A 27,432-nucleotide genomic window follows, 5' to 3' on the forward strand; every position below is an offset into this window, starting at 1 on the left:
GCAACTTACATGTCCCAAATAGTATAAATTTGGAATCCTCATGTCATGATTTTTGCTATATTAATTTGACGTAGTATTTATGTGCCACCCTACCTGCCCCCAGGTTTACTAGCTTTAAAACAAGTTTAAAGATAAAGCAACTTTAAAAGGCAATGGGTATGCTGTATTATTTTGATATATTAACACAATTTTAAAGATCATTAGTCAGTCTACATATATAGTTATCAGGCTTTGCATAAACATAAAGCTTAAAGAATTAAAATCAGTGGCAAGTTGTATGTGACTATACCAAACACAATAGTAATTATAAACACTACTTTGAAGAAGGTTAGAGTTAGCTTTGGGAAATTTAACTTGATTTACATGTATATTTCAAATGAAAAGTTCTCATTTACTGTTCAAAACTTTTCATTTACTGTTCTCCCATTAGAATTCTAGAGAATTTCCATTTGCTCATGGATTTCCTCTGTCTTGGCTTTGATATTGAAGTAGGTCTCTTCACTAATCTACAGTGTGAATAAAAGTTGCTTAGAATAGTCATTAGTAAAGAAAATGAATTCAGCTGGTTATAGATACAATTAAGAATATTACTTAATGTTGAAACATTAAAAATAATCTGGGGCGGAAATGAAGAAAACTTATGTCAAAGTTATCTTTGGGTTTTGCTTTGGAAGGAACATTACTACCCCAGGGAATAAAGGTAGAGACAGTGGGGAGGATGATGAGGAATAAAATTCCAATGTTCCCTCAGAGAACAGAGTATAGTAAATATTCCTTGGAATCAGATGAGTGAAAATAGGCATGTAGGTACAATGCATCAATATTCTGTTGTAAACAGTGTAAAATCCAAAGTCCAATCTGGGTCTTTGCACTATTTGATTTTGACTTGATGATTTATAAGTAATCAGTCTAATATGTAGGACAGAGTTCACAAAATCAGACACATATTTGGTCCCCTGATGCAGCAGAGATTTTTATATATAGGTGGAGCAAAGTAAGTTTACAGTTGTTTGTATGGAAAAATAATACAATCATCCTATATAATAAAAGTCTAATATGCAAATGACTAAACAGTGGAACAACCGAAACAACCAGTTGCTATGACATGCACTGACCACCAGGGGGCGTGTGAGGAACATGGTGGGTATTGGCCGCGGTTGCATGGTAGAGCAGGTGAGCAGGGGCGCCAGACCAAGGCAGGGCACAGGTCGCTGTCATCAGGGCGAGCCTCTGGTGGTTATTGAAAATTCTTTGCTCCCGCGTGCCACAGTCCCACCCGGCACTCGCACCTGCTGCCGGCGTACGTGGCCCCGCTCACACCCACTGCCAGCGCTGGCCCCGCTCGCACCCGCTGCTGGTCCCAATCACTCAGTGCCATCAGCCAGCCCTGATTGCTTCTTAGGGGTTCTCCACCTACCCCAGCTCCTGAGGGGCAATCATGGCAGCAGCTGCCACTCGCACCCGCTGACAGCACCAGCTCCAATAGCTCTGTGCCATCAGTGGGTGGAGTGGGGCAAGCACCATCAGCGCGTGGGAGCGGTGGCAGTGGGAGCAGGGCTGCCGGCAGACAGGGGACCAGGCGCCGCAGTGGGAGGGGCCGGGGGTGGCGCGGAGGATGGGCCAAGACCCACCCCTATGCCTACCGTAGCCTCGCGGCCCATAGTTCCTTTCAAGGTGCACAAATTCATGCACTGGGCCACTAGTTAATGAATAATAATACAAGAAAATGGTTTCACATACTCACCATTGTAAACTCACTTTTGCCCCACCCTCTAACTCATCATGGTCTAAAGGTTTATATTGCAAAAATAATGCCAGGAGTGGTTCACAAAACATGTAGAGGAGTAACAGACATAATTTTCAAAGCCAAGGAAGCAAAACAAACAGATTGCCTTGAATACTAAAAGTGGTCATTTCCCTCAGAATAGCTAATTAAGTAAGAAATCATTCTCAGGTTAATCTTTTCAATGAAGGAGTTCTGAAAAGTGGCTACCTAAAGCTAACTTGTTGTTAGCATACTTATCAAGGCATTTATGATATAGGAAAATATTTCAGATCCATGGTAAAGAATTCATAGTACAGTGATTCCCAAAGAGTAAAATGTGAACAAGAAAAAAAGAGGATAACTTGGTGAGTTTTTAAATAAGATATATCTAGTAACTCACCTATCATTTATTCTAATACATATTCTATTTCTTTTTATTGTTTTCTTTTTCTGAAACAATAGCAATTATAGATAATATAGATTTAAATGACATATCTTTTCAAATGAAAACATTGTCTTTCTTTTTCCATTTTGGTTATATGGTAATACCCAAACTGCAGAGGTCACTGCCATAGTGTTTTTTGCCTTCTTCTTTTAAGGTAGCTTAGAACACCTTTAAAGAATCAAAAGCATTGATCATAAAATTGCTGAGTTAGAGCCTAGAGAATTTCTCATACTCTGACAAAGCATATTTTATTCACAAGGACTCTAGGAAAGTTGCAAGGTGTTCATGTCAAAGTAAAAACTCTCCTTCCCCCTGAAAATGATAACAGTGAATCCAGAAAATGAGTATTTCCATGTGCTTCACATTTCTTCTTCATGGGATAGGGCTCTAAAGAATCCCTAAGGCCATTCTGGGGCCTATGAGTGGCTTATGGACTATTGTGCAGCATGGAGAGCCACCGTGAATCCTCAAAGCAGAAGAACGGTGGTGTTTGTTCATGTTTCTGATCTTTTACTCCTTAATCCAGAGAACAGCTTCCGAGGGTCCTCTGGGGATCAGGCTGTCCACAGGACCAACAAGGCCCTTGGAGTACATCAGGCCCCAAAGAAATGCCAACTCCCTCACATGGCTTCCAAAGACCTCAGGGCTCTGACTGCAGCCTCACTCTCCAGTCCCTTCCTGTGCCCCTTTCTCTCACCACCTTGGCCTTCCTTCAGGTCCTGGAACAAATCTACCTCCTCCCCGCTCACCACCTTCTCAAAATGCTGTTTTCCCTACACAGAGTGCTACATCCTCCTCACTCCACCATTAATGTTTCAACATAAATGTCTCCTCTTTGGAGATGTCTTCACCAACACTTTATTATAGAAGAACCTTCTCATCCCAGCTCCTAACCCTTATCTCTGCGCCCACCTCATTCCTTCATATTTATGATTCTAGATTGACTTATTGACTTTATGTCTATCCACCCCGCTAGACTGTAAGCTCCAAGAAGGCATGTTTCATTTCTGCTTTATTTACTAAAAAATACTAGCAATGGACACTGTTTAAATATTTGTTGAGTGAATACATAAATAAATGGATGAATGAAACTGAGGGACCTTATTGTCTTATTTTTGTAAAAAAAAAAAAAGAAGAAGAAGAAGAAGAAGAAAAGGAAAAAAAAGTATTCTGAGTTCCTAAATGTCAGTTTATAAATAAATTTATACTATTTACCCAATAGTAAGTTGAGGGACAGTTGCTTGCTGGCTAATAGGTCCAATGGTTCCATGATGAATTTTTGCTGAGTACAATTGTGAATCCAGCATTTAATAATAAGTGGAATTATTAAAATGTAGCTAGGGAGAAAGTACTAAGGTCTGTTGTTCAAATCACGTGAGAAGTGAATGGGGAAAAGTCCACTGAATGACAGAGGGGAACTAGCCTTACTGGGTGCAGAGGTCAGAATGAGGATTCCTGGGTGAATGTTTTGGGGATAAAATACTTGGCTAAGGATGAGAAACACTTAAAAAATGATGGTGTCAGAAACAAAAATGTTCTCTCTCGAACTGGCTGAAATTCCCAGTAGAAGACTCTGAGCAAAGGCTGTTGGGGACGTTATAGATAAGATTAATTTATTTGAATTTTTTCAAAGCACTTTATAATGTATCAGATTCTTTAACTATCTTTAAATTATGCTCAGTTTAGCTATATTTAAAAATAACTCCCTGAAGTAATTGGTAATTAAACAAACAATTTGCCATCCAGATAGAAAATAACCCGAGATCTATCTGAATTTTCCAAAAAGCTCTAGATTACATTTTTGTCTCCTCCACCATCTTTCCTTTCTACATGCCATCTCTAGTTTGTACTCATTTATTTGGGTCAGAGCTCTAGGGACACTATTTTACCTTAGGCAACAATATTTCAGGATAAGCAGAGTTATCTGGGTGCAAGAAGAAAAAGATGGTTAACTGAAGTTTATTTTCTCACCAGGCATTCATGTCTATTGAAGGCTGCATGCAGCTGTGAGTGGTTCTGTCAACACACACAACATGTGGTAGATGTGAAGGATCTAGCTAATCAATTCCGATTCCAAAAATTTATAGCCAAATTTTTCAGACTGTTAAGGAAATATTGTTTACAAATAATCAACCATGAGTAGAGAGATTCATACAAAAAAGAGGTAAAGAATCTCTCCAGTGCCACAAACTAGGAATGAAGAAAGAGAAAACGTACAGTTTGGTCAATTAAAGTGGCTACTTTTCTTCAAGAAAAAAGTTCCCACGAGTTCACTGGAAAATGTGCTATGAGGAAATGGGCAGAAAGAAGACACAACAGGAGACTTGGATTGTGACGATGCATGCAGCCAGTCACAGGATTGAATAGGGGTAGGACCATTATTTACAAAAGAGTGGCTAAATTCAGACTGGAAGGTTAGGGGTTCAAGTGTTGGAAACTTCGTAAGGACACATTTCAGAAAATGGCATCTACCGTGGACTCTCTTTACATATAGTGGGTATCTTACCCCAATTGGGCGTAAATATCACAGACTGGGTGTCTTAAAAAAAAAATAGAAATTTATTTTCTCACAGTTCCGGAGACTGGAAGTATGAATGTAGGGTGCCAGAACCATCAAGTTCTGGTGAGAACCCTCTTCCTGGATTGCAAACAGGAACCTTCTCATTGTGTCCCCACATGGCCTTTCTTCAATATCGCTCACATGGAGAAAAAGGTTTCTCTCTTCCTCTTCTTATAAGGCCACCGATCCTATCAGATTAGGGCCTTACCCTTATGAGCTCATTTGACCTTAATTAACTCCTAAAAGCCCTATCTTCAAATACAATCAGATTGGGGGTTAAGGCTTCAACATATGAATTTGGAAAGGACACTGTTCAGTTCATAGCACCAGGTGTCAGCTACCAGGAGTCAAGAGAAAGAGCTACAGCACTGCAGTGTGTGGAAAATGGCAGGCAGGCTTTAGTAGCCAGAAACAGGGATGTGGGTCCTTACCCTCGCTCTCTGCCAGCAATCTAAGCTGAGCCTGGTTACTTCATCAGACCTCTAAAGAAGGTACCTGCTCTGTGTACCTGCTCTGTGTAAGGTATCGCTTATATCTGTAGACACTGCTATAAAACTGGAAAGAAATGCAAAGTCTCAGATTAAACATTTCCCCAAAAAACAGTTATTTGATTCAGTTTCATTCTTGTTTTCCTCCAAGTTGATGTGCAAATTAGAAATGCTTATGGATAGTTCATTTATATTGAATACATGGTGATCATGTAATCACACAGTTTTATTTGTTTGTTATTTATATTTTTAGTAAGCTGGTTATATGCGTAGAACAGACCTCTGTGTTATTAAAAACTAGAGGCCTGGTGCATGAAATTCATGCAGGAGAGCCTTAGCCTGGCCTGCACCCTCTTGCAGTCTAGGAGCCCTCAGGTGATGTCCAACTGACGGCTTAGGCCGGCACAGCCGGCAGTCAGACATCCTTAGCACTGCCGTGTAGACAGGAGAGGCTCCCGCCACCGCCACTGCACTTGCCAGCCTGTGAGACCAGCTTCTGGCTGAGTGGTGCTCCCCTTGTGGGAGCATCTGCCCCCTGCATTGAGCATCTGCCCCCTGGTGGTCAGTGTGCATCATAGCAACTGGTCTTTCCGCTGTTCGGTCTATTTGCATATTAACCTTTTATTATATAGGATTGAACCTTTTGCCAATGTTTCAAATCTCTTTGACTTTTTAAATTTTGTCTAAATGTTTCTAAATAAGTCTAGATGATTTATTGAATAAATTTTATTGTTTAAATTATAATATTTATGTGTAATTAATAGAATATGCAAAAGTTAGTCTCTATGTGTAAATATTCTTGAAAACTTGGTATATTAAATCAATTAGAACCAAGCAGTAGGTTTCTCCTAAATGCAATTCCATGCACTATACTATATCAGAAGAACAAGAAAATAATCCTGGAAGCTTCTTTTAAAATAACCAGTTAAGGTGAGACCTTTAATACCATCTTCTACTACTTGTTTTCAAGGGAAGCATTAGGAAGTGGTCCACCTACACTGTAAGTATAGGGGAAAAGCAGGACAGAAGAAGTCTGAAATATATATCCAAGAATCATATTGTATTTCATTGAATTCAACATAACACATAGAATGCTGCCTCTGGGGTATACATGGAGGCGACAGTGAGGTGCCTCCCAGTGAGGATAGCTTAGTAAGTATCTATCAATTAAGAATATGATTAGTCGTCTGTTTAGTACATTCCAGCAATACCATCTGGTAGCCATTGGATAGATGGGCCTGTAGACATATTTTATTTTGCCATCATTGTGCTGTTCCACATGTGTTTAAGAAAAACAAATGAATAAAGAGGCAACACTTAAGTGTTTGGATATCTCTTGAGAAACTAAAAGGTTTGGTATCCTATGCCCACATCCCCCATGGCCTCATCAGGTTTGGCGTTCTCTGACTGCCACAGTCCCCTGACCATGACTTTCTTATAACCTGGAAGAAATCCCCTTGCAATAAATCATGTCACACATGCTTCTGTCTCTTTTTAACACCAGCTTGACCCCAAAGACTCAACAAAACAAAATCTGAGTATCGATCCAGGGATTGTCTTTAATATGAGACTTGCAGACGAGTTTCAGAACACCCAGAACCCAAACAAGGCAATTTTAGTGAAATACCAGGAAAACAAATTTGGAATGTGCTAGTAATTTAGGAAGTGGAAAACTAATCTCTCTATATGGAATTCTCTGAAATGAAAGGGGGTAATCAATCTGAAGTTTAAAAAAAATGGAATTCAATTACTTCATGTTAGAAGTAGACAGATATATAATCCATCAAAAGAATGAAAAGAGAAACTCCAGATTGATCACATGCAGGGGAGCTGGGAACCAGGTCTCTGCTGGTCCCCGAAGGGAGGTTAGGGCCTTCCTGTTAAAGGAAGCCTGGGGCCGTGGATAATTCGCCAAGGAGTAAGTGGGTGCAAACCCCTGAAGGTCCCAGTGTCTTCCTAAGCCTCATTCCTTGTTTGCTACCGAGATGCCCAATGGCCCTGCCCATCTAGAAGTATTATGATGCCTGCTGTCAACTGACAGAGCCCCGTTAGCACTCAGCGTGGGTAGATTCACAGCCATGGCATCAGGCCTTCTACCATCACTGGCATGAACAGAAATAATTAAGGTGCATCTCTATTCTCTGTCTCCAGGCACATGTGCTTTTGCAGCATTTCAACTTGGGGTGCCTGGAAGGGGAAGCAGACAGAAAGACAACAAAGCGGATAAAAACTGCCACAGTAGAAGCAACCTGACTGGAGGAAGAGCAGAAGCTGCAGCAGCTTGCTAAGCCAAAGGATACCTTTCCTGCAAGTGCACCCTTGCCTTTCAAACTGCTGGGGCTCAGCTTTGCCCTGCCCCAGAAATGCTACAAGAAGTGATGGTGCTAATAGGGCTGCCATCTCCTACCATTATTTTGTATGTGGACAGACTTGAATGTGTAATTCTTCAAAAATACAGTTTGCGGGGGAGGCGGTGGGGAGAGAAAATGTGTGCAGGCAGCATGAGCTTTGATCAGCACAGTAGATTGGAGGGGGCGGGGGGAAGGGGCTCCAGGGGACACAAGCACCATTTCCAGACAGGCACTGAGGCTGGACCACGGTTCCTGTGCCCGAGGGACAGGGCTTCTGCACTGTGGCCACGGTGAAACACTCTCTGTATTTTCTCCACAGAGGCAATTCTTATTTACCATGATTAGGAATGATGCACACAGGTGTTTGTGTGTGTGTGTGTGTGTGTGTGTGAATGTGTGTGTGTGCGCTCACATACATACACACAAAACAAAGATACACACACAAATATACATTTACAAATTACTAAAACTTCTATTTACAGACTCAAAAAAACAACAACAACCCTCTAGTATATAGCAGCCCTGCCTACACAGAAGAATTTTTTACAGAAAGGAAGGGAGAAGGATAGAGAGTTAGAAACATTGATGAGAGAGAAACATTGATCAGCTGTCTCCTGCACACCCCCTACTGGGGATGTGCCTGCAACCAAGGTGCATGCCCTTGACCGGAATCGAACCTGGGAACCTTCGGTCCTAAGGCCGACGCTCTATCCACTGAGCCAAACTGGTCAGGGCCACAGAAGGATTTTTAAAACCACCAGCTACAATGCCAAGTTCTTCTATTTTAATTCTGCATCTGCAGCCCAAAGGAAGACAGTGATGCATTGGTATGGTGGCCCCTGAGCTGACAGAGGATCACGGGCGGAAAGCACTGCTAGTGCCAGAAGAGAAGGGAACAAAGTAGAAAATTACTGCTGGTCCCAGATTCTGCTTCCAGGCTGACTCACTCCTTGCTTTGTTTCAAAGTGGGAACGCATTTCCTCTTCCCAGCTCCTTTGTTCCTAACATTTAAAAAGTCAGTAGAAAATCAGGAAGAACAGTCTCACAGTCATTTACCATTTACTGAAATTTGCATTCACAAGCGATCAGCAACTAAAAAATATATAGTTTCCTTTGAAAATGTTTAAACATTTTTCTTAAGTAGATAAAAATGCAGTTTTTTTTTTCTTTTGCCCTTTTATGCAAATAACTTCGTATGCAGAATATATTACATTCCCTTTTTAACACAAGGCAAGAAATACACATTTACAAAGCAAATGTTTTTAAAATCCTTGAAGTGGCAGTTATGATTGTTAAACAACACAATGCGTAAACAAAGCATGTCAACTACATTCTACATCTGCTCAGACCATAGCAAACCTATTCAATGAGGCAAAATAATGTTTTGACCAACATGACAAAAGTGGTTTTGGTTCACACTTAAGATCTTTGTGGACCAATAAGTAACTGAACCTTAGTTGTTTGTTCATGTCTGCTGCTGTAACAGATTCATGTTGGAGAAGGGATGCTGGCAGGAGAGAGGAAGAGAGGCTTTTAAATGTACTGATTATTTCCTTTGTTTAGGTTTATGATGAAAAAATATTACTTTGCACAGAGTTTTTGAGAGACAGCAAATATATAAAGAGTTGTCTAAAAAGTTTGTTTACCTTTAAAAGATAATTTTACTATTACAAGGTCCAATTAGTAAAAAGATAAAAATTTCTAAAGGATGTTTATTATTTTGGTCTAGCACATTTTTCTATCCTATATAATAAAACCCTAATATGCAAATCAACCAAATGTGGAACGACTGGTCGCAATGAGGTGCACTGACCACCAGGGGGCAGATGCTCAATGCAGGAGTTGCCCCTGGTGGTCAGTGCGCTCCCACAGGGGGAGCGCCGCTCAGCCAGAAGCCTGGCTCACAGCTAGCGAGCTCGGGAGCCTCTCCCACCTCCGCTGCAGGTGGGTGGTAAGGAACGAGGGGCCCCGGACTGTGAGAGGGCACAGGTCAGGCTGAGGGACCCCCGAACCCCAGTGCACAAATCTCATGCACTGGGCCTCTAGTTTATTCATAAAGCTATCTTCTTACTCTTTGAATTACATTTTTACCATTTGAATATGACACTCTTCTGGTAAAAATTAACCCCATTGAGTTGTAAAAATAACAAAGCAATATCTGATTACTCAATGAATAGAAAAAGATAAAAAGTAATTAGTTGTTCAATTGGTACTCAAGCAAGAGAAAATGATTGTTTATGCCAGGTTGTTAAGGTAACAGATCCTTCTATAATACTATTTACAATGGACAAATTAACTGTTTTAAGTTTCTTTTGAAGGTTTGTTAGTGTTTCTTGTAAATATTTTCAAAACATGAAATTTTAAATGATCTTTTACTTAATACTAGTTTTAAATGACAGAATAGTAAAGATTACATGCACATATGAAAACTGCAAAGCATTATAAACAAAGAAAATTGAAGAATATTATAATCAGAATTTTCTTACAGAAAGAAGTCTGAGAATTACAAATCATTAAATTCAACTTGGAAAATGATAAAATTTTCCAGACTAGAATTCATGAAAACCTAACAGTTTAGGCAGCATTATTTTTTTTTGTTAGAAAGCCTATCATAAGTTAAATAATTTTAGTTTTAGAAGTACCTAAATGACTTTCTTAATAAAAGGTGCTGTGGCTAAATGAAAATTTTAAGTTAAACCGATACAAATCCACTCTGCAAGCTTTTCTTTCATATTCCTTTGGCCACAAGTGGGATCAGCATTGTGAATCTAAAACAATATGTATAGACACATGATTGATTGATAGGTATTGTCTAAAAGAGGAATGATAACGTGTTCTATAGTTTTGTTCTTTAAACTAGAGATACTGTAAATATATGAAGCTTACAAAAAAAAGCTAGAAAAAAAAAAAGCTAGATATTATTTGTAAAAGAGGAATAGTATCAGCAGTGTTTAATTCATTCACTCAATTCAGTACCATGGATTCCAAACTATTATTTCAATTTAATAGCTCAGGCTTAAAACATTATATAGAAAATAGCTCAAAACAAGTGTTCCCAAGGGCTGCAAAGTTCAATTCTTCTCTTGACTCTAGGCAGATTCAGATATCTATGCATTGCTGCGTCATGAACAAAATGGTTTGCTTTTAGGGATACACAAAAAGAAAACTAAGGCAGTCTCTTTTCATTCTGAATGTTGCCACCCATTCTTAAAAAGACCTTTGGACATTTGATTCTTTTAATAGAGTGACATATTACATATTCGTTTATGACAAATGCAAAAGCAATGACTATGAATATACACGGGCATGCTTTGTTTTAAAGAGACCCTTATCTACCTTAAAGTGCTTCAGAAATACAAGGTGTAGCAGAAATCCTGTGCACACTCATCAAAGTATATTATTCATCATTGCTTAAAACAGAAATATAATTTTTCATCCCTTAAGTTTAAATAATCAGAAAATCTAAAACGTATTCTATATTTGTAATGGCCCACTTTTGTGTAGACCAAGCATGTCAAACTCTCAGCTCCCGGGCCACATGCAGCACACCACAAATATTTTTGTGGCCCAGCCAATATAAGTTAGTTACAATTATGAAAGGAAATGAGTCTCCTGTCAGATCCAGAATTACTGGCATTCACCTTGGGTCAGTTTTGAAAGTAATCACTGCGAACAAGATTTCCCCCGAAGTAGGAGAGATAGTAGTAGAGAAGAGATGCCAAGTGTCAGGAAGAAAAACATTAATTTTATCATTGCTCTTGTTCTTTTTTTTTTTTTTTTATACGATACTTTTCCAAATCAACCTACATTTCTATGAAAATTGAAGCTTTTGGTTTTGTTTTTTTGCGGCCCACATAAACTTAAACCTTGTTTATTTGGCCCGTGTTGGCCTTTGAGTTTGACATGCTTGGTGTAGACCTAATAGTCTTTCCATCTAAGTCACAACACTTGACAAAAACACATGAGACACTTTGGACAAAGGTCCATAGAAGCTACTGTGTATCACATAAAATAACAGAATATCATTGATTATCATAAGCCTATATTCCTTATTTTTTCAATGAATTGGTGCTAAATAGTAGAGTGCTCATTAATTTGTGAGATAAAATAAGACAAAGACTTCGTGTGATGTAGTGTATCAAATTGGTATTAGTATTTCTAAAAATTAAGTAAGCTCATGTCATAGGGGCTGGAAGATTCATGATACTACAAATGTTCATGAGAGTAAATAGTAGCCCTAATATTCCCCCAGGTGTAGTAATAAAATCATGCTGCTGGCATGCCTGTACCCACTCAGATCTGTTTTAGTCTTTGAGCGACAGTCACTTTTTATTACTCTACTAGTAGCCCTGTGCATGAATCCGTGCACCAGTAGCTCTCTGCGGGGCCTGGCCGCTCCACGCCCGCTGCCCAGGCTGCCCAGAGGCTCTCCGCGGCCCAGAGGCCCATCCATGGCTGGGAGCGAAACACTTGCCTTGTCTTCAGGGCAATGACACAAGTGTTCTTCCCCCCCCGCCCCGCCCGTTCTGTGACCACTGCCCAGAGGCCCTCCACGGTCGGGGTGGAACGCTTGCCTCGTCGCCATGGTGATGAAGCAACTATTCCACCAGGCCACTCACACTGCCCTCTCTCAGTGGCTGCTCCCTTGGGACTGGGGGACTCCGGCAGGGCTGAGAGGACTGGGTGCTGCCATCTTGTGGCTATGGGCACCGCCATCTTTGTGACAGAGTGACAATTAATTTGCATATTACCTTTTTATTAGATAGGATTTTTGATTCTTAAAAAAGTCACAGAGAAAAACTAGTCGGTAAAACATGATGCATTAACATAGAATGGGACTGTCTAGTGCAATGACCCCAGAAGCTCTCCCTTTGCTGCGCAGAAACCAGACAGCTGACATAGTTGAAGGGAAGTAGAGTTTGCCACCCCAAAATATGCCTTTTGGGATACTGGTTATTTTTATGAAATCAAAGACTTGGAAACATACCTCTGTCCTTCCTCTTTAATGCCTAAAAGGAATTTAGATAGAGGACCTGCTCCAACAAGTGAGATTTAATCACAGATCTATATAGTTTAATATAAGCTAGGTGTGATAGGGAGGGACCTAGCGAGGTCCCTTTGATCAAAGTCTTATCTGCGTCCTATTATTAAAGATGGCCCAGCAAACATTTGCTTTTTCATCTCCATGGGAATTGCCTTCCTGCTCTTTGAGGTCCCAACCACAACCCGTCTCCTCTCCTCCTTAGCTCAAGATGGCATATAAGCCCTTAACTGCCCACTCTGTTTGTGGGCTTCATATTCTTATGAAACCCCTGTATATAATAACACATTTGACAGTTTCTTTCTGTTAATCTGTTTCCTATTATTGATTGTTAGTCCAGCCAGGAAAACTTTTAAGCACAGGAGGACAATCACTTTTCTGCCCCCACAACAGGTTATGCTCTGTGCGCTGATCTTGAACTCAACATTCCATGGGACCGGATAACCCCAACCCAGCTCCTGGAGACCACATTTTCTAGCACTTCTGAAACCGCTGGCAGGTAAGCCTGGGCTGCATGGAGCTTGATCCTTGAATGTTTCTTTCCCCGGCACAATGCCTTTCACACGCTTGTCCAACGAAGAGGAAAAGCAAAGAGGACACCTCCCTCCCTGGAGCACTCTTGGTGGCCAGAACAGGGGACGTGAGCATCTGCTGGCTTTTCTGCTCCTGAGTTCCAGCCCACACTTGGTGGCCACTTGCTCCATCACCCTGAGCCCTGGCACAGCATATAAAGACTGTATTATCAAACCAATCAATCTGAGCTTTTCAGCATGAGCTTTTAAAATCAATTAAAGATCTAGACCTATGACATTGGTCTGTGCTATAATATTTTAATTGAAAATAATAATTTTCATGAAAGTGTATTTTAAATGTCCTGTTGAAAGTTAGTTTGGGCAAAGGAGAAAAATGAGATTGCAAGAAGATAGAATAGAAACTCAACTGATTAATAGTTATCTGGTGTTTCCTATCTTCTATCACTGTCACTAGTTAATGCAAAGAGAGGCAGATAATAGGGTCCCCATGAGTGGCTAAGAAACTGAGGCTGGAAAAACTCGGTGCAAATATTCTTATAATTAATCTCAGGGTCTTGATGGGGGAGGTTAAATATAATATTTCTCTTTGTACATGGAGAATTCAAATATATTTTTCACTCTAAAACATAATTCTGGTTCTGCAAATAATTTATATGACTAACACACTTAATAATTTTATACCATGTATACATCATTTGGAAGACTATTTCCTGCCAAAACTATAAGTTAACTTAATTAGCTCAGGAGTAAGCATCATAGAGACAATGCAGTTATTCTTTATGTAACTCTTTGAAGGACATTTATGAATCTTGTTCCATTTTTGTTTCAATAAAGACTTGACATGTCGCCCTAACCAGTTTGGCTCAGTGGATAGAGTGTCGGCCTGCAGACTCAAGGGTCCCAGGTTTGATTCCAGTTAAGGGCATGTACCTTGGTTGTGGGCACATCTCCAGTAGGAGGTGTGCAGGAGGCAGCTGATTGATGTTTACCTCTCATCGATGTTTCTAACTCTCTCTCCCTCTCCCTTCCTCTCTGTAAAAAATCAATAAAATATTAAAAAAAAAGACTTGACATGTCAAGCTAAGAATAATATATAACTGAGCAAGATATATGATACCCTATTTTAATTCTCATTATCATTTTAGAGGATGAGCAATAATTGCAGATCACTTCTGTCTGCTACTTTCACTGTGTTTTCTTCTTTCAAAACTAAAAGTCCTTATCAATATTCTGTAAGAAAATGAATGGGATTAAATAAGAAGTTTAAAAAAACTACATGTTTTTGCCAATTACCAAAACAGAAGAAAATGAAATAGATTTTGTTGTCAGTTGACATACAATTTCTGGCAATGCAGAGGTGAAGACATAAGGCCAGTTCCCAACCCACGTGACATGGGTGCTGTCACACTTGTGGCCGACCACACAGCCAGGGAGGCAATGACAAGGATCTGCAATTAACCCTCAGAGTCAAGCAAGCACCAGAAGGTTGGGCAAAACTTTGGTCATGGCAGTTAATGTAAGTTAATAATTAGAAGTCTAAGTCTTTCTCAAATTCCTATGCTTATCCACAGTTTTTTCCCTGACTACTTTCTCATGTCACTCCACAATTCTTATCTAAAGTTAATTCATCTTTCTATCCCTAGATGTGAGTTGCCTATTCCAACCCCCACTCAGACCCCAATAGCAATATTTTAAGAGCATCAATGGAATTTTGCCTGATCCTATTTAAAATATTTTAATGGCTTCTAAGTACCTTCCTGATGAATCCAAAACACCTTAACACAATGTTGTGAACTGAATTTTGTGTCCCCATCCCCACCCTACCCCTCCCCTCCGGAAATTCCGGAAATTCATATGTTGAAATCCTAACCCCCAATGTGATCATATTAGAAAGTGGGACTTTGGGAGCTGATTAGGTCATGAGGGTGGAGCCTCCATAAATGGAATTAGTGCCTTTATATAAAAGAGGCCCCAGAGAGCTTTCTAGCCCTTTCAGCCATGTGAGGACTCAGTAGAAGAATGGCCATTTATCAACCAGGAAGCAGGCTCTCACCAGACACCAGATCTTCCAGCACCTGATCTTGGACTTCTCTGCCTGCAGAAGTGTGAGAAATAAGTATTTGTTGTTTAAGTCAAATCTGTGTGAAACTCACTGTCTAGAAATATTTGACACGTGGCTACCTTCTCACTCTTTCTTTCTGACTTGGTTCATATGCCCTCATATGCTTTCGTTGTCATCTTTTGTGGATGCCAATCTGACACCAACATGCATTTGGGAAATTTCAATTCACTCTTGAGTCAAATAAGTGTGCTCCTTCAGGACTAATCTTAGAATTCCCTTTGCACAGATTTCTGGTTCTGCAACCACATACTAAAGCCTCTGACATCCCCTAAAATGGAAATGTTTCATTAAGAAAAACCTACACCAGCTTTTCACATTCATAATAAATACTAGTGACCCGTCGTACAAAATTGCGCAAGACCCAGCACCCCACCCCACCGCACCATGGGACCACCCCGAGTCCCAGAGTTCCACCCCACCTGGCCGTGTTCCTCGGGAAGGCCCCGAGTCCTGGAGTGCCGCCCTGATGCCCACCTCCGGGCTGAGCGCAGTGGCCGCCGGGCCCCACCCCCGTGGCGTGCACATGGGGCATGGAAACCCCTGCAGAAGCCGTGCAAAGCGGACGCCGGGACCCCTGTGCCCCAGCAGGGCCACAGGAACCCTGGCGGAAGCAGCGTGGAGCAGCCTCCAGCCCCACCCCCTCTGCCCACCCCCGCTATGCGCGCTGCCATCTTGTGATGGTGTTACAGCGTGAGGGTCAATTTGTATATTACCTCTTTATTATATAGGATAGTAACAGAGCTGTTCAGTATCAAGTGGTACTTTTTTCTTTTGAAAAAACATCACAAATGTGCATGGTCACATTCTTCCCATATGAAAGTCTTCTCTTTCATGAGATCACTAAACAGAATAGTGGCCTAGAAAGAATCAGAACAGCAGTATTCTGCAAGTTTCCATTACTCTCTTTCTCTGAAATGGGATAATGTGTTTTATTACTACCTTATATTTTTATTCATTATTGTTGCCATTAGATCTCTGAGACACAGAAGCAGTAGGATTTTCATTTACTGAGAATATTCTGATGTATTCTCTATACTGCAAATATACCACGGCCATTCTGCCCAGATGGCATATAATGGAATTTGCTTTTTTCTTTGTGATATAACCATCAAAGCAACCACACTCTTTTTTTAGATTAAGCGTTTGACAGTGACTTCTTTCCTTTCAAATGCATTACCTCATGAGAAAGTGCAATAAAATATTAGAACACACACAATAACCATGTGTGCACAGATTAGAAATTGCTAACTTTTTAAAGAAACATATTGTGTAAGTTGTAAAAATAAGATGCAGACACACGGACAAATGAAGACCACAAGAAAAGATCAGATAGTTTTCCCGTATGCAGTTAAGAGAAAAATGATTGAGCTCTAGTTTTTAGCTACACTTATCACACATATTTGGTGACACTTCTCCATAGCACCTCCTCAAATAAGAGAAACATGCATGATGCAAGAATTGCTAAAGATAACCTGCAGTTTCTAATTTGGTACCAGAATGAGGAATCCATGAGACATGTTGTTGGTAAACAACTCAATTTAATCTAAGGTTTTTTGGAACCTTTCTATCCTCAAAACCACTAGGTAAATCTACGTGGTACTCTAACTCCCTGTAACTCGAAGTGTGGCCTGTGGTCTAGACACATCTGCCTCACCTGAGAGGCACTGGTCAAGCTCACAATTTCTGAGTCAGTTTGGATCATAAAGCTACACTTATACTAGTACAATCCATAAGCCCTACTTTTAAATCATCCCTTCTTCAAGTCATCCAGGTGCTTTTTAATAAAAAAAAAAATCACATTTAATAATCCTTTTCCGAGATTAACTGAAGAACTTATATGCATATATGCATAACCCATGGTCACAGATTCGGGGTTGATTTATATCAAGTGAAGAATAGTAAGTTACCAACCCCATCACACAGGAATAAGATAATACAAGTGAGCTTTATGAGACTCGGTAATTCTCACCAAACACAGACCGCTCAGGCCCTCTCGGTTCTATAAGGCACCTCTGATGCTATGAGTTCTCTGGGCAGCCAGCAGCGAGGTGAAGATACCCACACTGCTCATGCATGCGTGTGTCCCTGGGGTCATGGGGTTCACTGAAGGCTGCTCAAGCAAGGCTGAGTGTGGATGGAATTCTACTTTAAAGTCCTGGAAGCCTTCATATTCCCAAAGGAATCACAAAAAGTAGCACAGGAATGATTGCTTATGATACCACACTCTCAATACCGACAAATCAGAACAAGGCCCTGTTCTTCTACTACTTGGCTATGTGATTACACGTCCACAAGACCAGATAAATTACACGAAGGAAGTCTCACATGATCCACCATTCAGATCAACAGTGGCATTTGCTCACTGTTGAGTCCATGCTGGCTCAATGGGAAGTACAAATGATTTCAAGACATCTTTATATCTTCACCAGAAGAATATTTAAAAAAGACAAACAACAAAAAACAATGGCAACAACAAAAAACTTCAATTGGAAGAATTCTTTAGCTGGGATAGTGGGTTCTACAATCCCACCATTATCTGTTCTTGTGCAGAGCCAGGAAAAATACTGTCACCAATTTAAGAGAGTAACAGTCTTTGTTTCATAATGAATTTGTGCCAAAATAGTGAATATGCTATTGTCTTTTGTTTTTGTTTAGTGAAAGTGGGATACAAAGTCTAGACATGGCAGACGCTAGGACACGCAGAGGAATACCTAACGGGTGGTTTTAGTCTCAATGGGATACAAATTATTTTAAGAACCCCGAGTACAGCCAGGGCTCTCAGGCAAAATAATTCCGATTCCTGACATCGATTGTGGAAGCATCTAAAGGAAAAAGCACACAGTCTTTCATGCTATTGTCTGTAATCGGCTATGGAAAGCAAAATGCTTATTCCTAAAAGACAAGGAAGATCTTGCCCCCATGCCCAGCACAGAGCCGTCACTCTGTAAACATGTGGTTCATTTCTTTTTTTTATTCCTGTTTACCTCAATCCAGGAAAAGTATTTTCCCCAAAAAGAGAGGCAACAATGTTCAAAAATACTATTTTAAGGGCCAGGATAAATAAACTTTGCAGAAAAGTTTCAGATGCAGGCTGTTGTTTCCAGAATTAGTGGTGGTGCCAAGAGATGACTTATGGGACTTTAGATCCCCAATAACCTTCATCAGTCCCCAGAATGCCATCAAAATAAATAAACTCTCAAAATAGAGGGAGTCCTATTCCTGTGCACATCTAATTTCTAGGTAAGTCCCCTTCCAGCCAGACTGAAACTCTAACGCTGCTTTCATATTGCTATCTGGGTGCGGCCACTGTCCAAAATCCTCCCATAATCAAAGTGTCATTTATTGTTCCTTATATATTACAGGAAGCCAAGTCTAGTAGAAAGGCTAAACCCGAGCTTGAACGCCAGCTTCCGCTTCTTTACTCATTAATGGGAGTCCTTATTAAAAACACTAAACCTGAAATTGCCCTCAGGTAAGTCCCTGAGATTGCTCAGAGAACCTGGGGGTGCCAGTCGCCCCAGGCTGATATGAGGACTAAGAAAAACAATACCCATGCAACACCTGGCAGATCTTAGCGCCGCTGGAGCACCCAGCAAACAGCTTCCCGCACCATCCTTCCTTTTTCTTTTCACCGATTCAAAGTCACTGACATTATGAGGTCTCCCTCTGTTACAGTAGAAAAAAAAAAAAGGAAAAATTGGCTGCATTACAAAATCAGAGCGTTAAGAACTCCGGGGCTGTATTTTGAGGAGTGTGCATACATCCTGGAGCAAAGGGCTTTTCACTTTTACAAGAGATTAGGGGGAATCCGGCATCCTGCACGGAGGTCACAGAGCTCTGGGAACCTGTGCCCCCTCCCGCCGTCTCAGTGAGTGCGGCTGTGCGCAGAGAGTAAACCCCTCTGCCGAGCTCTCCTTCCTTTACCTTGCACCCCAGCCGAAGAGCTTCTCAGGGAAGAATACTGCTGCCTACTCTGAGTTGCTATAACAACATAGTTGCCAAAATAGCAGGCACACCGCGGGAGTCCAATAGCTTCTCAGACATGTTGTGCGACCTCTGCTCCTGGCACACCCTCTGTGGCCTCTTAAAGGTCCCGGCTGAGGCAGCCCGGGGCCGCCGGAGTCACAGACTAGCTAAGGAGCGGGAGAGGGGTTTTGAAAATTGTTGGGCTTCCCACAGACATAGAAGGCCTGCAAAGTCCTCTCACTAATGAGGCGGAAGTGATGCCTTCATACAATTGGCAGAACTATGTTGTATCTATTGCATGAACTTGAGCTTTTCCCCTAACTAATGAGTAGTTCACAGCAGAAAAAAGGAATGGTGCCTGGTTCTTAAAGAGTATTAAGCGTGTCACCTGGGAGAAAGTAGAAACTAAAACTTCAGATTGAAAGAGAATATACGCATAGACAATGGTCAGACCATGGGTGACAACAGAACCCTGACCCCATCCTCTAGAGCAGGGGTCCTCAAACTTTTTAAACGGGGGGCCTAGTTCACTGTCCCTCAGACCGTTGGAGGGCCGGACTATAGTTTAAAAAAAAACTATGAACAAATTCCTATGCACACTGCACATATCTTATTTTGAAGTAAAAAAACAAAACGGCAAAAACACCCGCATGTGGCCCGCGGGCCGTAGTTTGAGGACGCCTGCTCTAGAGCAACCAGTCCAGGGAGCCAGAACAGAAGCTTGGCAGCAACTGGCCCGTGCTGGGCAGGACTTGATGAATACCTCTCTATTTTTTTGTGCCTGTATCCAACTCAGGACCAACCACAGAGAGCCACATATGCTCCCCCAACCAATAAAAGAAAGTGTTCTGTTTTTAAATAGCCCACCTCTAGCTTCTCTAGGCCAACAACCACCAATCAGAGCTTACTTGTACGTAACAATTTCTCTTTTTTTAACGGAAAACCTTTCCCACGCCTTGACTATTTATGAGTCTCCACCAAAGGCGAGTGATGGAGGTTGGCTCCCTTGCTATTGCAAACTGAATAAAACAGCTTTTGTTCTCATTTGGGTGGTTTTTGCTTACTTCCATAAGTGTTGTTTTTGTTATATCTAGTGTACTAACAAGATCATATTTTATGATTTGCAATGTTAAGGACTGAGGCCTCTGGGTAACCCTAAAATCTCCCTAAAATATGCCCTCAGCAAACTTCCAGACTCACCAAACCCATCACCAACCCCTTCTCCTTCCCATTTCCCTTCCCCTTCCACCCAATGGCTCCACCCATAACAAAGAATTGCTTACGGTCAGAGTGGCCAACCATCCCAGGTTGCCCAGAACTGTCCCATTTTTAGCATGGAAAGTCCTACAAGCCAGAAAGACCCCAGTCCTGGACCCCTCAGCTCTCTGCCAGATTCTTCTCTCTCCCCACTGCCAAGTTGTCAACCTGGTGGGCTCTCCTCACCCTGCCAAGACCCTGACTAAATGCCCACCTCTAGAGTTAACTTCTTTGACAACAGCCCACCTCCTAGCCCCAAGCAGATGATCACTCCCTCCTCCATGCCTGCCATGCTACAGCCGGTATATATTTCTGTACATATCGCATGGCATAGGAATGATTTGATAATGGCGAGTAGAGCCTCTTCCACAGTACCTTCCCTGCAGGCAGGTGCTGTATTGTCTTCAGCTTTGTGTTCCCCTCACTGTCTTCACCACATCAAGTCCACGCTTGTCTGTTTCATGAGTAAATGAATTTGTGGGTGATGAAATGGTTTACCTATTTATTTATTTAATATAATGGTTTATTATTGGATTACTGAATATTAACAAATTAATTATCTATCAATGACTTAAATTGATCTTTACAAAAAAAAAAAGTTCTAGGTTGATTTGAAATGACAGTATGTATATATAGGTGCCTTACCATAAATGTCCTCATTAATCCATTTCAATTATTCAGGCTGTTTACCTCAATCTGGGTGGTGTTGTCCTGCCCATCATCCAGCAGCAGGTCTGTGAAGCCTCGGGGCTCTGGGGAGTCTTGGCCCACGCTCGCTCGGTTGGTGTCCACGGCCTTGAGCGGATCTGTGTTCCTTTTCCACCTGTGGCTGAAGGCGTGTGTGTCCACTTCTATCTCCTCGTCCGCTTGCGGGAAGGCCTGCGCAACTTGATATTGCCAGTCTGTTTGAAAGTAAATAAAACAATGAATTACTTACTTGCTATGAATCATACACATGTTATCAACTTAAGTAGGAAAAATATCTGCTAGTCATGAAAATAGAGAACTAACTCATACCAGCGAATCTGTTTAATTGTATTATTTTGAGTTGGTATGCACGTCTCTGAGTAGACTGCAATTTTAGGACACATCATAAGTCGTGACAGTGGTTAATGTGAAGACCCAGCAGAGTCTCTAAAACAGATGTGTAGCCCTAAAGCAATGCATTTTTATTCCCTTCCCTCCCCACCTTCCACAACACACTTCATAAACATTCCCCAGTTGTTCTGAGAAGACAAGCTACAATCCAGACAAAGGAATGAAAACCAAGTGATTCTCAGTCCATTTGAATATAAAAGTCAGACATTATTAACATGTGAACTAATATTCATTTCACATCAGTTATGTTGAACAGCAGAGAGACAACAATGTGTTTGAACGGTTTAAATAATACACGGACTGATCTTTGTGTAAATGTGCTAACCTGCTTCGTAGCTCACAAGTCAGACTTGGCTCACTGCCTAACTCATTTAATAAGCAACGCTCTCAGGAGGCATCACAAATGCTTTTGTTCACTTGTGTTGTTCTTACCTTAGAAACTTGCGGGGTAGTAAAGAATGGCAGTGATAGGCACTTAGAGAAATGAAATGGAAGGCAAGGGGATCAAATCACAAAGGTATTTTAAAGCTATCTGCAGGGACAGTCCTTGCTGACCCAGCTCATCCTGCCACTACAGGAGGGAAAATTAGATTTAATCGTTAGTCCTAGTCTTTCATTTCTGTAGGTCAGCAGGGGAAGGTATACCACAAGTCTGAGAAATTCAGTTTCTGACTAGGAAGAACAGCCCTCTTATACACAAATATTACCAAAAGATATGAAATGACAGCCTTTATAACTGGCAGGATACAGCTTCAAAAAGAGCTTAAGAGGGCAGTGATTGAATCATAGCTATGATGTTCCTCTCAATACAAGAACATTCCAAGAAACCAAAATGTGTTTAATGTGGCTTATAATACCATTGAATCAGTTACTCAGAACTCTAATAACTAAGGTAAGGCTACCACTACTCATCATAGGAAAATAGTCTAAAATATCTCCCTTTCAACTCAAACAAAGGTGATAATTCTTCTTGACAGAGAGACTATTCTTTGGTTTCATCATGAACTTAAAAGATCTCCTACTGCCTGATGCTCTAGTGGATACAGCTTGGAGAGAAACACTACCATCGGGTGGGCAATGTAGACTTTTCTATGGGCTCATAGAATGATAGGATTTAAAAGAACCATGGAGAATGAAAATGACCAAGAACTCCAGAAATGCCACAGAAATGTAGCACTATGTTCAATTTGTAGAACTGTTGTAAGGCTGCAAAAGCTCATGTATGAAAAGGGTTGATTATGGTCCCCTCCCACCCTCCACTACAAGAAATGTTTCTTTTTTTTTTTTTTTTAATACTCACTTGAGGATATTTATTGATTTTAGAGAGAAAGGAAGTGGGGAAGAGAGAGAGAAACATAGATGTGAGAGAGAAACATCCATTGGTTGCCTCCAGTATGCACCCTTACGGGGGATTGAATTTGCAGCAACCTGGGTATGTACTCTGATCAGGAATTGAAACCTCAACCCTTTGGTACATAGGACAACACTCCAGCCAACTGAGCCACCTAACCAAGGCAGGAAATGTCTGTTTTTTAACACTGTTGTTCCCACTAGCCATTGGACAGTGCTCAGTAAGTTTTTGTTGAATGAATGAATGAGTGCATAGGCCGATGAATTGCTGATAGTCTCTTTGGAGCAAGAATGACAGGGCTAGGCAGAATTGTTTCATAGAAGAAATACTGTACAAGGATTCAGGAGACTTTGAGTGGAATTTTTATTGTTAGGTTTGCTGGATATGGGGTTTAGAATAGTTCACAAAACTCCCTGTGCTTTAGTTACCACATATTTTAAATGGGAATGACAATATTTTACCTGAAGAAGTAGGCAGCTTTTCCTGAGGATGTGTAAGACCTATGATTCTAGGCAAAGATACAGAGAGCAGTTTTATTTGCTTTATTTATATATCCTGCCTCATTACTAAAAATATATGAGGCAGCTTACAACAAAAGTAAGCAATAAAAGTTTTACAACAACCAAATCAGGACTTCCTAGCACAAGGCTTATATTAACTTTAGGGCTGTGCATTTGCCTTGCATTAGGGGGGTGGACATCTGAATACACATAGTCATGGAGGGACAACTGAAAATCTACATAGGGTCCTTGCTTGATTGTCAACCTAGACAAGAAATGTAACAAATGTAATGCAGTTAATGGATTCAACAGTCCTAGATACAAAGAAATAGTTTTTAAAATCACACAAACGGTGCAGGTCCAAACAGAGGTGTGTTTTTTTTTCCTTCTATAATGTAAATTAGGGAAAATATACCAAAAACTTCAAAGACTTAGATTTTATTAAAATCTTCAAAACAGAATTTCAAAACAACTCTGGGTTTCTTTTAAATTAGTATTATTGTTGGATATTAATTAACTGATATTGATTTTACCACTATCTTTTCAGATGTTTATAGCTCAAGACAAAATATAGCCTTTTCCATGATGCCTGTCAGGCCAGTAAGTCACACCAGCTCCTGTGGTTCTGGCCCAGGGCAGGGAGTAGGTGAAATAAGCAGCACTGGAGGAGCTGTGTGCATAGAAATCCCATTTCCCAACTTCCCTGAGCCCCCTTTCTCATTTTCTCCCTGATTTCTGACCCAAGAGGAGAAATAAAAGGGAGCGTCAAATCTCAGGAACAATAAAGTTCATATTCCCCACTGTGAAGTTAATTGAACAAGGAGGCCATTAGACTGAGGCGGTACTAATACCTTAGCAGCCTACTTAGTAAGCAAACCCCAACCTAAGCCTGTAAATGCCTCGGGGTTAAGAAATCAAACCTAAAGGCAATCAGTCACAAACAGCCAACTCTGCTTTTCTGAATCCAGCAAACGCTTAAGCTGTAGCCAATCAAATGGTTTCCTTACTTTGCTTCCCCCTTTTCTCCATAAAGTCTCTCCCCTAGCTCCTGTCCTTGGAGTGCTCCTAACCCCTTCTGATTTGATGCTGTCCCTTGGAATCGATTCTTGCTCAGGTGAACTTAAATTTTTTAATATGTCAAACATTATCTTTTAACACTGCTTACACTGAAGTCTGGGATGCTTCATTAATGTGTCAAACTCCTGTTTTTGCAGTGACTATTCAAATTTTATTCTTAAGATTACTGGGAAAGGTAAATTAACCAACAGGTAGGCCTCTCATATGAAGCAAGAATCAATGTCTACTCTAGCACTTACGAAGGTAAGTCTCCAGATACCTGTGCAGTTTTGGTGTTGTTGTTGTTTTTAATTTCCAGCTGTGTTTTAAAATTTTTCTCTCTTGCTTTACCATTACATCAGCTAATACAATCATTGATTGGTTTGTCTCCATCATGGATGGGCTTGCTCCTTCTAAAATTTGCTACCTTAAACTGTGTAAACTGATAAAATGGATCATTTGCTGCCTCCAATTGTATTTACAAAGACTAAACATAATCTAAAGAAGGACCTGAGGGTTTTCTAATGAGAAAATTTTTGAGTTTTAGAGCCTGGCCTCCATGAATTTTCCTTTGGTTGCTATCCTCCTATATGATAAAGAGGTAATAGGCAAATTGACCATCACTCCAAGACACAAGATGGCCACCCCCATGTGGTCAAAGATGGCCACCACAAGATGGCCAGCAGGGGAAGGCAGTTGTGGGCGATGAAGGCAGTTGTGGGCGATGAAGCCAGCAGGGGAGGGCAGTTGGGAGGGACCAGGCCTGCAAGGGAGGGAAGTTGGGGGCGATCAGGCCATCAAGGGAGGGCAGTTGGGGGTGACCAGGCCAGCAGGGGAGGGCACTTAGGGGCAATTGGGCCGGCAGGAGAGCAGTTAGGCGTCGATCAGGCTGGCAGGGGAGTGGTTAAGGGGTGATCAGGCTGGCAGGCAGAAGCGGTTAGGGGCAATCAGGCAGGCAGGCAGACGAGCAGTTGGGAGCCAGCAGTCCTGGATTGTGAGAGGGATGTCCCAGAGGGTTCAGGCTGGGCTGAGGGACACACAACCTCCCCCCCATGCACAAATTTCGTGCACCGGACCTCTAGTTTTAGATATAACTCTTTTTCTCTGGTTATGTTATGAATAAGCAAGACTACCCCATCATGTACAGAGGATGCATTCCTATATGTTCATTATTCAGTAGCACTTGGTTCATCAAGACTGAAGTATAAAATTGGCTTAGATTTTGTTTCCTTTTCAGAATCATTTTTAAAGAAGATAAGACAAGTCAAAAATGAATGTTTTACAGAAATAAAGATAGAGAAAAACTGGCAAAACCACATCCTAATTATCTACACTGTGAATTATTCCTATACACTTCACGAGTTTTCAAACTCATGAAAATATTTTAAATCACCACCAAAACAAATCATTCAGAAGATGAACAATATATGTAATATAATCTATCCCTTCCCAGCTGCAGTGAAAACGAACACAACAGGAGGGATCTTTGAATCATCTGTTTGAACAGATTGTATGCGTTCTGTCCACTGTATGTTAATTAAACTACCGATGAAAACCCTTCAAAGATAATTTTCTCCAACGTATTTTGCTATAGTTGTGAATCATATAACTCAACAAAACATTAAATATATCTAATGACTCCTATTTGGATATAAAGAGAGAAAACTTAAGGACATATTTTTTGTATATAACATATAAGTTGATCTTAACAGATTCTTGAAATATTTTACTTAATTAAAATAGCTGATAAGCTATTACTGAAGAAGTCACTTCATTATAGTTCAAATAGAACATTGCTATGAAATCCAATAATGTCTAGCTAATGAGAATAAAAGAAACTTACATATATCCTTCTATCAATATTTGCAAGCCTAGCAAGTCTCTTTTGTGCCATCATATACTATAAAATGAAATAATGCAAAATAATATAAAAACAATAGGGAAGAAAGCTGTTCAGGGCTAAATATGTTTATATTTTTGTGCTGTTCTAATGATTTTATTTAAATACCTTACATTTAATTATTATAATAGTTTTATGTTGAAAACATCTTGGAACCCATTTCTTGAGGCTTGCATACACATTATATGCACAGTACACATGGAACCACCAAGAAGTAACTACATATAGTGACATGAATCTTATGTAATTAGGATCCATCAAGATTGCACCTTTTGATAAGCACTTTGGTCTGCACTTAACAAGTTAACAAAATCACCCCTTTGAGTCCTCTGCAGAAACATTAATATGCTTCACTGCATACAGATTTATTGGCTAGATTCATCTGAAAATAGATAAAATTATTTGGCTAAGGTAGACTGCCATATGGCTTTGCATCTCAATTTATTGTCAAAGTGAGGAGAGAATTTTATGCAAATGATATGTCCCTAGTTCTGTCCTATAATGAACTGACTACCCAGTGGACTTTAAGGTTTGGCTGATAGCATTATAGAGTAAGAGAGCTACAGAAGTGAAAGCATACAGAATGTTTTGTTGAGAGATATAAAAGGGCTTTAGTGGGACTGAGACATCATAATCTTCTTAAGCTCCGGATGTATTCTTTGTACCTTCACGGGTGAGGACTACTGCTCCAGATTCTGGTCCCACCATAGGTGTCTTACGTCACGTCATCACCACCTTTTGCCTCCAAACTGGTCTTACTGTCTTCAAACTCTTCCTTGTCCAACCCCGTTTCCTTCTGTTACCTGATATACTTTGCAAATGTATTCACTTATTTTTTTCTATTAAAACCTCCAATGGCTCCCTACCACTCACAAAACTATAAATCACTTCATGCACTTGTTCCAAATACTCCCTTGTCTCTGACTCCCCATCAGGCCCTGTGCTCCCACCATGCAGAATTTCTCAGTAATCTCTTTACTGCAATGAATACAGCTACTT

At 40.7% G+C, this 27,432-nt stretch overlaps 1 protein-coding gene across 1 annotated transcript in view; it reads right to left on the minus strand.

The window, feature by feature from the left end:
* The window catches only part of PLXDC2 (plexin domain containing 2), a 438,689-nt gene that overhangs the window by 241,293 nt on the left and 169,964 nt on the right, over positions 1-27,432 (minus strand). The window contains exon 2 of the mRNA XM_079773569.1: positions 21,219-21,430. Within this exon, the coding sequence (XP_079629695.1) occupies positions 21,219-21,430 (212 nt within the window). The remainder of the gene's footprint in view (positions 1-21,218; positions 21,431-27,432) is intronic.

The sequence above is a fragment of the Cnephaeus nilssonii genome, assembly GCF_951640355.1.
Source record: "Cnephaeus nilssonii genome assembly, chromosome: 1".
Taxonomy (NCBI): Eukaryota; Metazoa; Chordata; class Mammalia; order Chiroptera; family Vespertilionidae; genus Cnephaeus; species Cnephaeus nilssonii.